Genomic DNA, 13,310 nt, shown 5'->3' with positions numbered 1-13,310 from the left:
AGAGGAGTTATATAGCAGCACAGGACTTTGAAGCACAATGGACTTGCTGGCTGGGATTTGCTGGAAGTTGATAATTCAAGACACGGTTCTCCTTTGTATGGACTGTTAAGGAAATTATGGAATTCTCTGCTGCTTCTAAGATAAATTAATTTGTTAGTCTAGCCTCTCTGTCCCAAAGAAAACACAATATTGGTTTTGCCATAATGGTTTCATCATTTACCTGCAGGCATGAGTAGGAAATAAGGCTCCAAGTAATTCCATTTTCCACTGTTGACTAATACTTTGTAAAACTGGCACCAAAAAAGCTGTGGTTTTAACTTTTATTTATTTTTCACTTGAATTATTCTAGTTGTAGCTGCAAGATTTATGAGGCAGGGTTGTCTGTATTGAATGAACTTGCTTATTCCTGTTTCCAGGAACTGTGAGCTCTTGTCTCTCACTGAAGCACCGCCATCATCCAGCCCTGAGGAAAAACAGCTTGCACGACTTGTCAGGCTGATGCTTCATTTTTCATAGCAGCTTTGTATTTTCCCCTCATCTCTTTGGGCAGTGGCACAAAAGCAGGGCAGGGAACTTGGCCTTCAATCTCACACATGCATTCTCGCAGATGATACTTCTTGGGCCCAAAAGTTGCTGGATGTGATAGTTTTTTCCTTTCTCTTTCCTCTTTTTCAAGTGTTTCTCTAGAAAAGAGATCTGTTTGTTACTATCAAAAGCCTGAACCACAGCATTTCCTCTCCTTTCCCTGGACCCAGTTTACCAGAAAGATGGATTTACAGTTCTTAGCTTGTGAACTTTACCTAGCTTGTGTCAGTTTTGTCTGGGAATAGTAGTATTTCCTTCTGTATTCCTGACAAAAGTTTGCATGCATTGTATTCTGTATGCTGGATGGTACATTACCTTATTACATTTTACTTACTTGCTTTTCCCCAGGATTTTTTTAATGTGCTCTGTTATCTCTTTGTTGGTTTTATCTTCCACGTCAACCAAAACTTGTTCTCCATTGTCTGTCAAGAAAAATTCATAATCCTGTATTAAATAGTACCATATCCCTCCTGCACACTGTTCAGAGAGGATGTAAACACACAACAGAGAGATCCGCGGCCCTGCTGCAGTTAATGTACGACGCAAGGTTTAAGTGGAAAAGCGAAATCTCCACGAGGGCAATTCTAGGGGAGCTGCCGAGGGGTAAAGCCGCTTTTCCCAACAAGCAGCTCCTTTCCCCGCCGAGCCTCGAACGACACGATCGCGGCTGTGACGCCGCAGCTCCCGCGGCCCGGGCGGGACCTACCCAGGTAGAACCGGAGGAAGGGCGAGGGGGTCATGTTCCTGAACAGCATGATCTGCACCCAGGGGTTCTTGTACTGGATCTGGGGAATGTTGAAAAACACGAACTTTCTGGAAAGGAGGAGAAAAGCACGCAGGAGCTGGCGCGGCGTCTCCGCGGAGGACGCGGCCCACGCAAGCCCCGGTGTCTCTGCAGGGGCCGCCCGCGCTCCCGCCGCGCCCCGCGCTCACCTCGCGCCCTCGCTCAGCTCTCCCGCTGTGTTGTAGTTCACGGTCATCACCTTCACCGCGCTCTTGAACACGACATCGCCCTGGCTGAGGTAGCGCAGGGTCCGCCGGATCGGGAACCGGCCCTTCATGGGCATCGCGGCGGCGGCCGGAAGGGGCGGGACCGGCCCCGCGCGCCCCCTGGCGGGCGGCGCCCTCAGCGAGGGCCGCGTCTGGGGCCGGGTCGGGAGTCGGGGACCGGGCCTGGGGCCGGTTCCGGGTCTGGGTTCGGGTCGGGACGGGGGTCGGGACGGGGGTCGGGGACCAGCACCGGGACCGGGACCGGGGCCAGGTCGGGGACTGGGACTAGGACAGGGGCCGGGCCAGTGTCAGCGTCGGCACTGGCGGAGCCTCAGGGGCTGCGGTGGCGCCCGCCCGGGCCCCGGCGGTACCTGCGCTCTGTCCGCGCACCTGCCAGGGCCGGGTGCCCTGAGCACATCAGCTACAGGTTTGTGACTACTAAAAACTTGGCTGTTCAAGATGAAGTAAAACTTTAGGAAAAGCTTTCTCTCCTCCTAGAGCAGCTCCCTGGAGTCAGTAAAGTTCATGGGATTTCTCTTCTGTATCAGACCCGGTTAAATCTCTCATAAGATAACCACGGTAGTGAAGGCAAAATGCTGTTTCTCCCTAAAAGATAGTAAATTATGTATTTGGCTTAGATACCTCCCGTTTAAGAGAAAATAGTGACCTTAAAAATAAAACTCAAGAATGCAGTTATATGTGTAATTCACTTTAATGGTATAAACCTCATTTAGCTAGTATTAACCACAACAACATAATGCCACATTTAAACAGCATTTAATAAAATGCATAAGCTAAATCATGCACTGTAATACTCTATATACAAACACAACAATGCAAATTCCTCTTTGTGATTGAATACATTGATTAGATATAAAATTCCGATTAAAAAAAGAACATGCTATTATTTTTAAATGCTATCACACACAACAATGCTTATTTCACAGAAGAAGCTGTGAGAAATTAACAACTTTTGCAAAGTTTTTAACTTGAAATAAAAATAAAATAACATAAACATTAGTTTTCTAAGTTATAATGAACAGAGATATCCAGAAAATATCCCAAGGAATTAAAAGTAGATGCTTCCTTTTATAAAAATTTGCTTTTTGTAGGAGCTCAGCACTCCCTGGTGTGCCAAACAGATAAAACACTTAATGTGCAGTTTTCAGTTAGGAAACTGAACACTGGCTTGCAATGTACTTCAGAGTACAGAATAATTATTAAAAATATTCCATCATTTAACATTGATTCCATATATGAAAAATTTAACACATCCAGTCTGTAGGTAGAATGTTTTCTTCTTAAAGACTTCTTTTTGTTTGAAATTTACTCAGTCCTACTTTTAACCTACGATCATCAAAAATATCTTTAAATGGACCCGTGCTTTATTATCACAGAGCCTTTATTGCCACTACATTTGAGAACATTTCGTCTTTCAAAATACAAACAATTCAGATGTGGATATAAAACAACTTGACAATTGTAAAATATGGGGTTTTTTTTCCAAATTAAAAATTGGATTTTTTAACAGATTTAATCTTGGTTAATACCCCAATTAGCTTCCTAATCTTTAAAACTGTTCCTGCAGTACAACATTAACAGACATTCAGATTTCCATTCACCTTTAAAGAGGAAAGCGAGAGCTCAAACAGCACCAATTGTCCAGACCAATGAAGGATCACCTGTCACAGGAATTCCTGCCATTAATTTAAATATTTTTCCTGTTGAAAATCGCAAAAATTAAGTTCTGAAACGTTACCCTTTTTTTCCTAAATTTGAAACAAAAGCTTACAAACATTTATTGCCAATGCAGAAGAGAATGTTCTTAACATTTTCCACAGCAAAGACCTTTCAAGCACAAAGCCTGACTCACACTTGTGGTTCACTTTATAAAATAATGTGAGCATGCAAGAAGCTCCCATTATTTTGACTGATGTCTGCTTATCTGCCTAAACATACACAAGTCTTTGCCACATGGAGTACAGAAAGTGGAAATAAATGCCCAGAAAAGTCTGCTTCACCTTTTTAATATGACAAAAACAAGACTTGCTGAACTCCCTACGTGGTCTGTGAAATGCTTTTTTAAAACCCCATAGTTAATACATTTATTTTACAGAAGGCTCCCTTTGTAACTTCATCAGAAGGGAAAAAGAACATGAACTATTTATATTTTGATAATATAAATGTTTAAGTCCTCCTTATGAATAATAAACTGTCTTACTGCACAACTCATTTCACAACTGTGTGCTCAGGCCCCACACGGACAGTGGGAACGTCACATGCAGTGCAGGAGCTGAGCAGATTCCAGGCCAAGCAAAGGAAAGAACAAGAAAATGGACATTACTCGGACAATTAAATCAAGCTTTGTTCAGCTTGATTGAATTGAAATTCATTGTCAAAATCCTGAAGAAGTTTTAGTGCTCGCTAAGCAACAAGCTACCTGCAATGTCCCTCCTGTTTAATTACCACTGTCCCAGAGCTGCTGTTCCAGTGAACAGAGCACTGAGTCTGTATTTAACTCACAGGTTGGTTTCATGTGATCACTATGGCAATATGAATATTGATTTGTTAAACAGCATTCATTGTCTCCTGTTCTGTGTGCTACAGTTCAACAATAAAGGGAAAGTTGGTTTGGTTTCAATTTGCCACTGCCAAAGGCTTAAAGAGTATCAATCTCTTACCAAGCTTCACTGCAAAATGCAACTTTACTAGAGAGTATCTCAGAAGGCTGAAAGAGAATGAGTACGGATTGAGAGCAGGGAAGTATTTTCTATAACTGTAGTTATTTGTTAATTGTTTTTAACAGCCATTATATGCTCAATTAACTATTCACTCGGCGACTTCTGCAGGTCAAATGAGAAAAGGTGAAGGGAGTAATGTAAAAGCCAGAAAATTCATGAAATACATTTGTCAGTTCTGAACAGAAAATATTGAATTCAGACTGGCTTAGAAAAAAATCTGCAAAGCTCTGAAATTCAGGAGGATTCATCTGCTTAGGTGATGATAAGTTTAGTTTGGGCTAAGAAATGCAAACAAGGAAGCTCTGAATTAGCAAGTGAACGAAAAGCTTTAGCACATAGAATGGATGAATAGTGGCTCCATGTCTGTACATATATACACACAGTAGGGGTTTTCTATACACTGTACAGAATATATTCAGGCAGAGGTATAAACATATACATTCATACACACATACATACAGCTATGTACATATGCATCAGCTGCTCGAGTGAGTTTTACAACTGAACATGCAGAAATGCACAGTGGTGGGAGGCACAAAATAAAGACAGGTACAACTCTATGAAACCCTTTAAAAAGAAAGGAGACAGGCATGAATTTAACAATAATAATAAGCCATTTTCAAAGCATTCACATAACTCAGAGGATTGAACAGGCTGTGGGAATTATAGAACATCATGACAGTATTACCTGTGATGAACTTAGTGTATGACTTCACAACAAAAAACTCAGTAATAAGATATTTCTAGCCTTTGATGTTTTCCAAGTCCAATATATTTAGAGCATCTAAAGTTTACCAAAAAATTGTACTTTAACTTGCAACCTCAGTATAAATAAAGCTTTAAGTTTTCTTCAAAAATAATTCCCACCATAATGTTGATAACATTGATTGCAACTGAAGTAGGGTTGTAGCATTATCTAACAAGAGGGGTTAATGACATTTTTCATCAAACAATAAACCTGAATTTAGTTCAGGAATATTTACTGTTAAAACAACTCAGAAACTTCAGAATTAAAAGGTGCAAAAAGTAAATGTTTTCATTTTCTTCCCTTTGCCATGCCCTCATAGTAACTTTTTTCATATAAAGCTGTTCCTTAAACTAATTTTCTGTCCCTCAGGATTGAGCAGATGCTGGCAATCTGTCCTCTGCTCATCCCTCTCCTCCCTAGGGTGACCATGGCCTCAGCAGGACTGCAGCTGTTGCGTGCTGCTCTCACAGCTGGCCCATGCTCATCACCAGAGCCAACCACTGCAAAAGCTCTTCTGTGGCTGTGTGGGTCAGTGTGGCAAAGCCCTGAGACAGATGGGAACCTACCTGTGTTTGCTGGCATTTCTGCTTTTTCTCCTATGGATGAGAGTAGGTGAAAAAAACCCCAACCTACCCTGGTTTTGCACTCTAAAGACTAACTGGAGGGGAAGAAAGGGATTTCAAACAGAAAAATCAACATTTTTTTTTTCTTTTCAGGATATCATCCAGTAGGTATCTGCTGGTACACCTGTGCACGTCTGACTGACTTGCCAGTTCCACTGCTCACAGCACTTGATTCCAACAGGGCCCTACCTCGTGCTGTCAGTGCAGGAAGCTGCTTTGGCACTGCTTGGGCAGTATCCTCAGCACAGTAATTCCCACTTCCATCTTCCTGGCTAAACTGCATTCCCAACACCATTTGCTACTCATGCTATTTGGTGCCTTTTTTTTTTTTTTTTTAATTATCTCTTACTAGTTAAACAGCAGGTGATCCTAACTACTGTCTTAATTTTAATAGGCAGGAAAATCTACTGACATCTGCAATATCCCGGCTGAACTCACTCAGGAATCTGTGAGTCCTGTGTACTATACACAACAATAAAAAACCACAGAAGTGTTTTACAGTCTCTATCAAAGGAGAAACAAGAGTCAGGAAACTACTTTCACCTGGAAGCTTCAGCCCTGACTTGGTTTCTCTGTCGCAGCCTCAGAACGTGCCTTTGCCAAAGGGGACTGGAATGGCAATGCAGAGCCAGCTGGATTCTGCAGAGACCTTGAGTCAGAGCTCTCCACTGGAGCCACTGTGGCTGCCTGGGGAACCAAGGGCTTCAGAAGATGGTAAAAGGAGGGTTGGTAAATGACATCACGTGGAGACCAACAGTAGTTTCTTGCCCCAGAGTGCTCTGAAAACTAGGCCGCTCTAATAATCTAACATTTTAAGGCAGCTAAAACAAAGGCTTGCATGATCCCTTAGAAGGATCTCTCCCTGAAGATAATTTTTTCCTCTTCTACCAGTTTCATGCCAGAGTAACTCCACTGACACCAAAAGCATTGCAGCTTTTGTAAATTGTAAATAGGCAGAGAAAGAGGACTTTTACACATGGTGTTAGTTGTGTGTCTCTCTAGTCCAATATAAGTAAATAAAGGGAAGAAAAGTAGTATACCTTCTTGCACTTGTCACAAATGCAATAAAAATCAGTAGTATAAAGCTAGCCCAAAATGCTTTTTACCTACAAGATGCAAATCCAGTTCCTTCTCATAAGAGTTGGAAAACAAATGAAGCACATGGACAATGGACATTATTGCCTCATTATCATTCCCTGAATGTCCCAGTTTCAGTGAGCACAGAATTTTAACATTTGTTTGAATGAATTATGACTAATATACACATTTGCTCAAGTTCAGATAAATCTAATCAGATAGTTTATCACTGTATTTCTACCGAGTTAAAATATTTTTATTTCAAGAGCTGCAGAAACAGGACCTCAAAAATTCTGGAGAAAGTAAATTTTAGGCACTAAGTAGAGCTTCAGTGAGATGAACTTTTCTTAGAATCACTTTGCAGCTGTGATCCTTTGACTCCAAGTTTTACACATACAAGTTTGGCATTTAAATTTGGCCTTTAGGAAAACAATATTTAATAATCAAGAAAGTTTTTCAATAATTGTTACAATAATAAAAAACTCTCCTGTCCCATATCCATAAGGAAATGTTTGCCCTTTCAAAGGAAAAACAAAATAAAATTAATTTAAAAGTAAAGCTACTAAGATTAGCCTGTTACCATCTTCCAGTCATTGCAGAAGGGATGAAACAAAGCTCAGAAATTACAAGAACTACATCAGCCTTGTATTTTGTGCAGAGACAGTGTAAAACTTGGCTGCAGCCGTACTGTGTGCACTGTTCTACCTTCCTTATGTCAAAGCAGCCTAAAAGTCCAGTCATCAGAAGAGGCTGAAAATAATGTTAAAGGTTAATACATAGAGCCCAAATGACTTTCTGAGGCTCATTTTCCTTAGATGTGCCTTTTCTACTGCTACCAAACAATGCCTATACTGTTGGCAGAAAATTCCTTCATCAGTTCTGTGCCTCTTGAAGATCTATCTTCTGATGGATGTACAAGGAAAAGAAGATTTTTTTGAGCAAGCTAAAATAGCTCCACTGCTACATGACACCCAGATCACCGCTAGATTAGCAGCTCCACTGCTTGATGCACCACCAGGTCCTGCTGCCACCAAGAGGGATTGTGACAGGTTGAAGAAATGGGCTGGCAGGAACCTCAGGAAGTTCAAAGAGAGGAAGCACAAAGTCCTGTCTCTTTTGAGGAACAAGCCCAGGCACCCACATATGCTGGAAAGCAGGTCAGCAGAAAAGGACCTGCAGGCCCCAGGGGACACCAAACTCAACATGAGTCAGGAACACTCCCTGCTCTGCTGAAGGCTAATGGTGTCCTGGGCTGCATCAGGCAAAACATCGCCAGCAGGCTGAGGGAGGGGATCCTCCCCCTCTACTCAGTACTGGTGGGGCCACACCTGGAGGGCTGTGTCTGTACAAGAGAGACAGGGACATACTGCAGAGAGTTCAAAAAAATGATGATAAGGGACTGGAGCATCTCTCCCATGAGGAAAGGCTGAGAATGCTGGAACTGTTCAACCTGGAGAAGGCTCAGGGAGGATCTCCTCTATGTGTACAAGTACCTGGAGGGTACAAAGAAGACAGAGCCAGGCTCTTCTCAGGGCTGCCCAGTGACAGGACCAGAGGCAGTGGCCACAAACTGAAACACAGGAGGTTCCCTCAAACAGCAGCAAACACTTTTTCACTCTGAGGGTGACCAAGCACTGGCACAGGTTGCCCAGGGAGGTTGTGGAGTCTCCATCCTTGGAAATGTTCAAAGGACACCTGGACACAGTCCTTGCCAACAGGTGCTACATAGCAGTAGCACCTGAGCAGAGTGGGTGGACCACATGACCTTCAGAGATCCCTTCCAACCTCAACCAGTTTGTGATTAAACTTGAAACTGAGTGCAAAGCAGCCCTACTGCACTGGAGAAGATGGTTTATACTTTTGTATAGCAGTGTTTTAAGTGATTCCTTTCAGTGTGTCTCCATCAGATGCCAAATTTTTGTCTCACTTTTACAACAGCCCTTAACCGGAATGTGAGAAAGAAGTCTTAGGTTACTCATCACAACTATCCTTTTATTTATAGCTAATATTCAAATATACAAAAAGTTTTAGATTCTGAATATTTCTTCAGCCCTAGGAACTTGCCATCATAGTCCAAATTTCTACAATCCAAAATGTTAGTCTTGGAACCAAAATAGTGTATAGTCAGAAAAAGCCCTTTTTGTTAATGGCATCAGGACTAACTAGCTTGGTTCTGACTACTGAAAGCCAGCAAATCATGCTGATAATGCTATGGAAAGAGAGACTTTATAGCTTTTAGGTGGTAATATCCGAATCTTAATTATGGAACTGCTTAATTTCATCTATTAAATGCATGCACAATAAATAAAACCTAACTATGATTGCATGGTTGTTACTCAACTTACAAAAATTAATATTTTATCCCTAACAAGCAGGGAACTATTTGCAGAGTAAGCGACTACCAGAGTTTGATCAAGGAGATCATTATGTGGACTCGCATTTGTGGGGAGTGTAGTTTATTTGTAAACAGAGCTGCATGATACTCACCATTTTGGTTTACAAATGTAATGCAAGGTATATATTTTAAATTTTATTTCATGTGATCCCTCTGTTCCCAAAAAAATTGTAATGCCTTTATTTTGTTTGCTGAACTGTTATGATCACAGCACAAGTAATAAAAATTAGGAAAATATTTTTGTATAGAAAATGAGGCCTTTTTACTTGAAAAATCAGAAGTTGAAATGATGTTTGCAAAGAAAAAGCCATCTGGTGTGTTTAGATTAAAAACAAATATTACAATGGCTAGTTTTTGTGCTAAGGAATATTTCATTTGCCACTAACAATGCTTACTTATCTGCTTAAATGATTTTTATGAAATACTGAAAGCAAATCAAACTCCATAATCTCTTTTTTGCAATGAAAAATATCACAATAGTTCAATGCATTCTGCTTTTAGAACTATGACATAACCGAATAAAATTTTAAATTTTAACAAAAATGGCCCCAACTCTTTCCAAGGCAGGTACTGCTTCTGATGTTAATAGCACCATTGATTTTAAAGTTGTGTACCCTTAACAAAGGGACTGTGCATCAGAAGTTCTGACACAATCCCACCAGCAGGGACACCACAATCAAATGGTTGGTACTCAATTCTGCAGTCCAGCTAACTTCACATACAGAGGGTAGATCTTCCATCACATTAATAACATGACAATTTCATTTGCTATAGCAAAAGCCAGGAGAAATAAAAGTGCAATATTACAAATCTCTGCATGTATATTGAACTATTTGTAACACCCTTCTGAGAAGACTCTAAATGCACTAACAATGGTAACTGTAAAAGACATTAATGCATCCAGAAGTTAAAATTAAATAGCTTTCTGTTCCACACTGAGTGCTACAAATGTGAGCCCCCTAATGAGCATGAAGTATACCAGGTCAGGACTTTTTATTACTTCAGAAGCCTCACCTAGAGCTGCTTAAGATCTTTTAGCTCCAATTCAGACTCTGAAAGACATGAACACCAACCTGGTTGATGTTTCTAAATAAATATGAGTAACAGAAGAAAAACGAAAGTGCTGAACATATAATCAGATTTTTGTCACATAAAACTACAAAAGTAAAAATGCCTCTACAATACAAATAATTAAAATATTTGATGAATCTAATGAGCCAGGATCAGATGAAAGTATTAATTGCCATGACATTTTTTAAAAAACTTTGATTGTTTAAAATACTTGAATTCCATAATAATAAATTATACTAAAATGAAAGCTGTTAGCAGCTAATGACCAATACTAGAAGATATGTTGATGGCTTATCACTCGAGACAATTAAAAAGTAGTCCATTTTATAACTCCATGATGTATCAGTCATTAACTGCAATCGTACATGACTGAGAGTAAATCCTAACTATATTTTGGTTTCAAACTGAGTCACAGGAAGGTCGAGAGCACTGCAAAACCGGGAGTGCTCAGTGAGGGAGGGAGAAGGAGGTGGGAAGTTAATAAAGTGAGAGAGAAGGAGGTGGGAAGTTAATAAAGTGAGAGAGCTTTGTAATATACTCTTGCTGACAGCCACAGGTTCTACATATTTCAGGTTTTAAATCGTACCTGTGACTGGATGATGAGGGTATTCAGGAGTGTAGAGAGAAGTAGTAAATTTGAAAATATAAAGAGCATACTAAAAAGCATCACACAGCTCTACTTGAAAATTATTGTTCTTCCAGTTAATGACTGATTTTCCCCACAGTCAAAAGGCTTGATTTCAGAATAACACGTGTTGTGATTGTGTTGGTCTGAATACACACTTTAAGGAACCCGAATATTTCATCATTACTGTGGCAAGAAACACTTTTTTTCCTCTTAGTGTGGGGTAATTCTTGTAGCACATAATAGTTACTATGACTGCATTGTACTATGAATTACAACTGCACTAATTTAACAGTGTATAGTTTCATATAATGTGGATGTCTGATTTAAGAATCCACATTAATATTTCATGCATAACATAAGAGCAAGTGACTTTTTGTAGATAAATGATTGTCTCCTATAGCATTCTACCTTTTCACAAAAATCACTGGCATTTTGACTAAGGACATAAGCATTTTTTTCCTTTTCCATACTCATAAGCAGGATGTTGATGATGCTGTCACTTTGACAAGAAGTGATTACAAAGTGCTAGTATTATACCCTGGCATTTACTAGACATTAATTCCAAGGATATTTTTAAATATATACATACTGTTCTTTTTACTTTTAAAGTAATTTTATTACTAATCTCTGATATTATAAAACTCTTTTTAACCACTGATAATTTCTAAATACAAAGCATGTGAAAAGTATGTTCAGTAATCTATAGCCTTTTAAATGAAAGGCAGCAAAAATATTCCTTGTGGCAGAAAAGGTTCTATAGCAGGTCTTTTAGTAGCTGCTTAAATTTTGTCAACATCAGGAAAGAGACAAGGAGAAATCTGTTCAGGAAACTGATAACAAGTTGGAATTATCTGCACAAGCCAAAATGCTATTCTTTTAACTTCGTAATTATATGTTTTTTACGAAAATTACTTCGATCCACTGAATTGCATTGTTCCCACTATGGAGATGTGCCAGTTATTTGACCATTATATTCTGCTGTTTCCATTTTGAGAATGTAGGGGATTATGCTGTCAATGGGAACATTTCCAATGAGACCAGTAAAAAACAGTTCCTCGGTAATGCTAGAGCTCATCAGCCTAAGTGCTGGCAGGCGAACTAGGATCCGGGCTAGCCTGAAAAAGAAGTTCAGTGGATTATAAATACATATAAAACCAGCTTAAGATACTTTGTGGCTAAAGACCTGAATCTGCTTTTATTATTACCTTAACTCATAAACGGGAGTAAAGAAGCAATTAAAGGTAATTGGCTGCCACAAAAAAATGGCCACCTTTCTATGCTGCGAGTGAAATGAAAAGCCACCAAGTAGTTTTGTGGTTTGCCAATGAAAGAGACATGTTAATGCCCTTTGTAGGCAGAACATGTATGTACAAACACACAATTCTCTTGGCCTGCTTTTGAAATTCCCAACTCTGGAAGGACAAGATGAGACTAATAGTATTCACATTGATTAGTGCGAACATTTGCACAATTTTAAGAGTAAAATGCTTAATTAAAATTTCAGCCATAAACAGCATAGTACTCAGTTGCCTAGCAACTTCATGCCAAACCAGAAAGCAAGAACAGGACTGAATATATATAAAAGGAAAAAAGAGAATTGGCTTCTAATGAGAAAAGGAATTTGGGGTGATGTGCTGTTAAGCACACACATATTGCCAAATGCTGTGGGGTTTTATTTACCAGGATGTTAACAGATACCTAATATAACAAAGTGATTGTAGTGAGTTGCTGGACTTTCCATGTATATGAAATTAAGGACAGTGATGAAAGCAGTTTGCTGTCATTTATATGGCAGATGTACATCATGAATGCCAAATCAAATAAATTTTCTGAACGAGAACTACGTAATAGCAAACCTTAGGTAGCACTGACCACAGGTGCTCTGGAAAATGCTTGAATATCTATGGACAAAATACATAAGGTCCATTCTGCTAATATACCATATCTTGTAAACTTTGGGGCAAAACTGAAAAAAGATTCAAGCTGTGCTGTTGATTCTGTGAAACTTATAACTCTTGTCTTCTATCTCAATTTGTGGCAGTATTCAGTTGCTCAGAAATAATCAGATTTGCTCTCTACACTTGTCTATGGGTGAGCATGGAGATATAGACACTATCAGTCAAAATACAGATTACTGCTTGTGGAATGTAACTCTGATTTTCTTCCCTGAGCCACTATTAAGAGAAGTAAGTCTATGGAACAAATTCTGTATTTATTTTTATGGCAACTATCCAGCTCTCACAAATTAAAACAGAATGATTGAATTGTACACAGCAGAATGTGGGATTTGAGGATATTTCTGAGGTAGAGAATCTCATCTTCACTGCACCACACAATGTTAACTCTGTAAGATCAGTGCAGAAACCAGAGAAGCTCTCTTCTTTACAGACAGGTTTGGGTTTTTTTCTTTTTTTTTTTTTCATTACATCACCCTCAGACCTTGCCTAAATGT

General features: G+C 39.6%; 2 protein-coding genes across 11 annotated transcripts in view; both read right to left on the bottom strand.

The window, feature by feature from the left end:
* Positions 1 to 306: 306 nt before the first annotated feature.
* MRPS25 (mitochondrial ribosomal protein S25) lies at positions 307 to 1,686 on the bottom strand. Its single transcript, XM_051788881.1, has 4 exons — positions 1,519 to 1,686; positions 1,292 to 1,398; positions 920 to 1,007; positions 307 to 683 (listed from the first exon to the last, which is right to left on the bottom strand). Exons 1-4 carry the CDS (start codon positions 1,650 to 1,652, stop codon positions 491 to 493), a joined length of 522 nt encoding a protein of 173 aa, XP_051644841.1. The 5' UTR covers positions 1,653 to 1,686; the 3' UTR covers positions 307 to 490.
* A 231-nt stretch (positions 1,687 to 1,917) lies between these two features.
* Positions 1,918 to 13,310, bottom strand: part of NR2C2 (nuclear receptor subfamily 2 group C member 2) — a 34,908-nt gene continuing 23,515 nt past the window's right edge. For 8 of the 10 annotated variants that reach the window (XM_051788878.1, XM_051788870.1, XM_051788872.1 and 5 more), the window contains one exon: positions 2,269 to 11,973. In XM_051788878.1, coding sequence (XP_051644838.1) covers positions 11,799 to 11,973 — 175 coding nt within the window. In that variant the 3' untranslated portion in view covers positions 2,269 to 11,798. Of the gene's footprint in view, positions 2,182 to 2,268; positions 11,974 to 13,310 lie in introns of those variants that run through there. The other 2 variants (XM_051788876.1, XM_051788877.1) reach the window with 2 other exon arrangements.

The sequence above is a fragment of the Manacus candei genome, unplaced genomic scaffold (genome assembly GCF_025592945.1).
Source record: "Manacus candei isolate 608988 ecotype Guabito, Panama unplaced genomic scaffold, ASM2559294v1 h1tg000025l, whole genome shotgun sequence".
NCBI lineage: Eukaryota > Metazoa > Chordata > Aves > Passeriformes > Pipridae > Manacus > Manacus candei.
This window is presented reverse-complemented; position numbering and strand designations above follow the sequence as displayed.

What these genes read in the sequence shown, in the direction of transcription:
- MRPS25 (XM_051788881.1), bottom strand. Translation starts at nt 1,652, where the DNA reads ATGCCCATGAAGGGCCGGTTCCCGATCCGGCGGACCCTGCGCTACCTC. An exon ending in GAGCTGAGCGAGGGCGCGAG is followed by an intron (nt 1,399 to 1,518) that starts GTGAGCGCGGGG and finishes CCTCCTTTCCAG; the next exon opens with AAAGTTCGTGTTTTTCAACA. An exon ending in AAAATCCTGGGGAAAAGCAA is followed by an intron (nt 684 to 919) that starts GTAAGTAAAATG and finishes TCTCTTTTCTAG; the next exon opens with AGAAACACTTGAAAAAGAGG.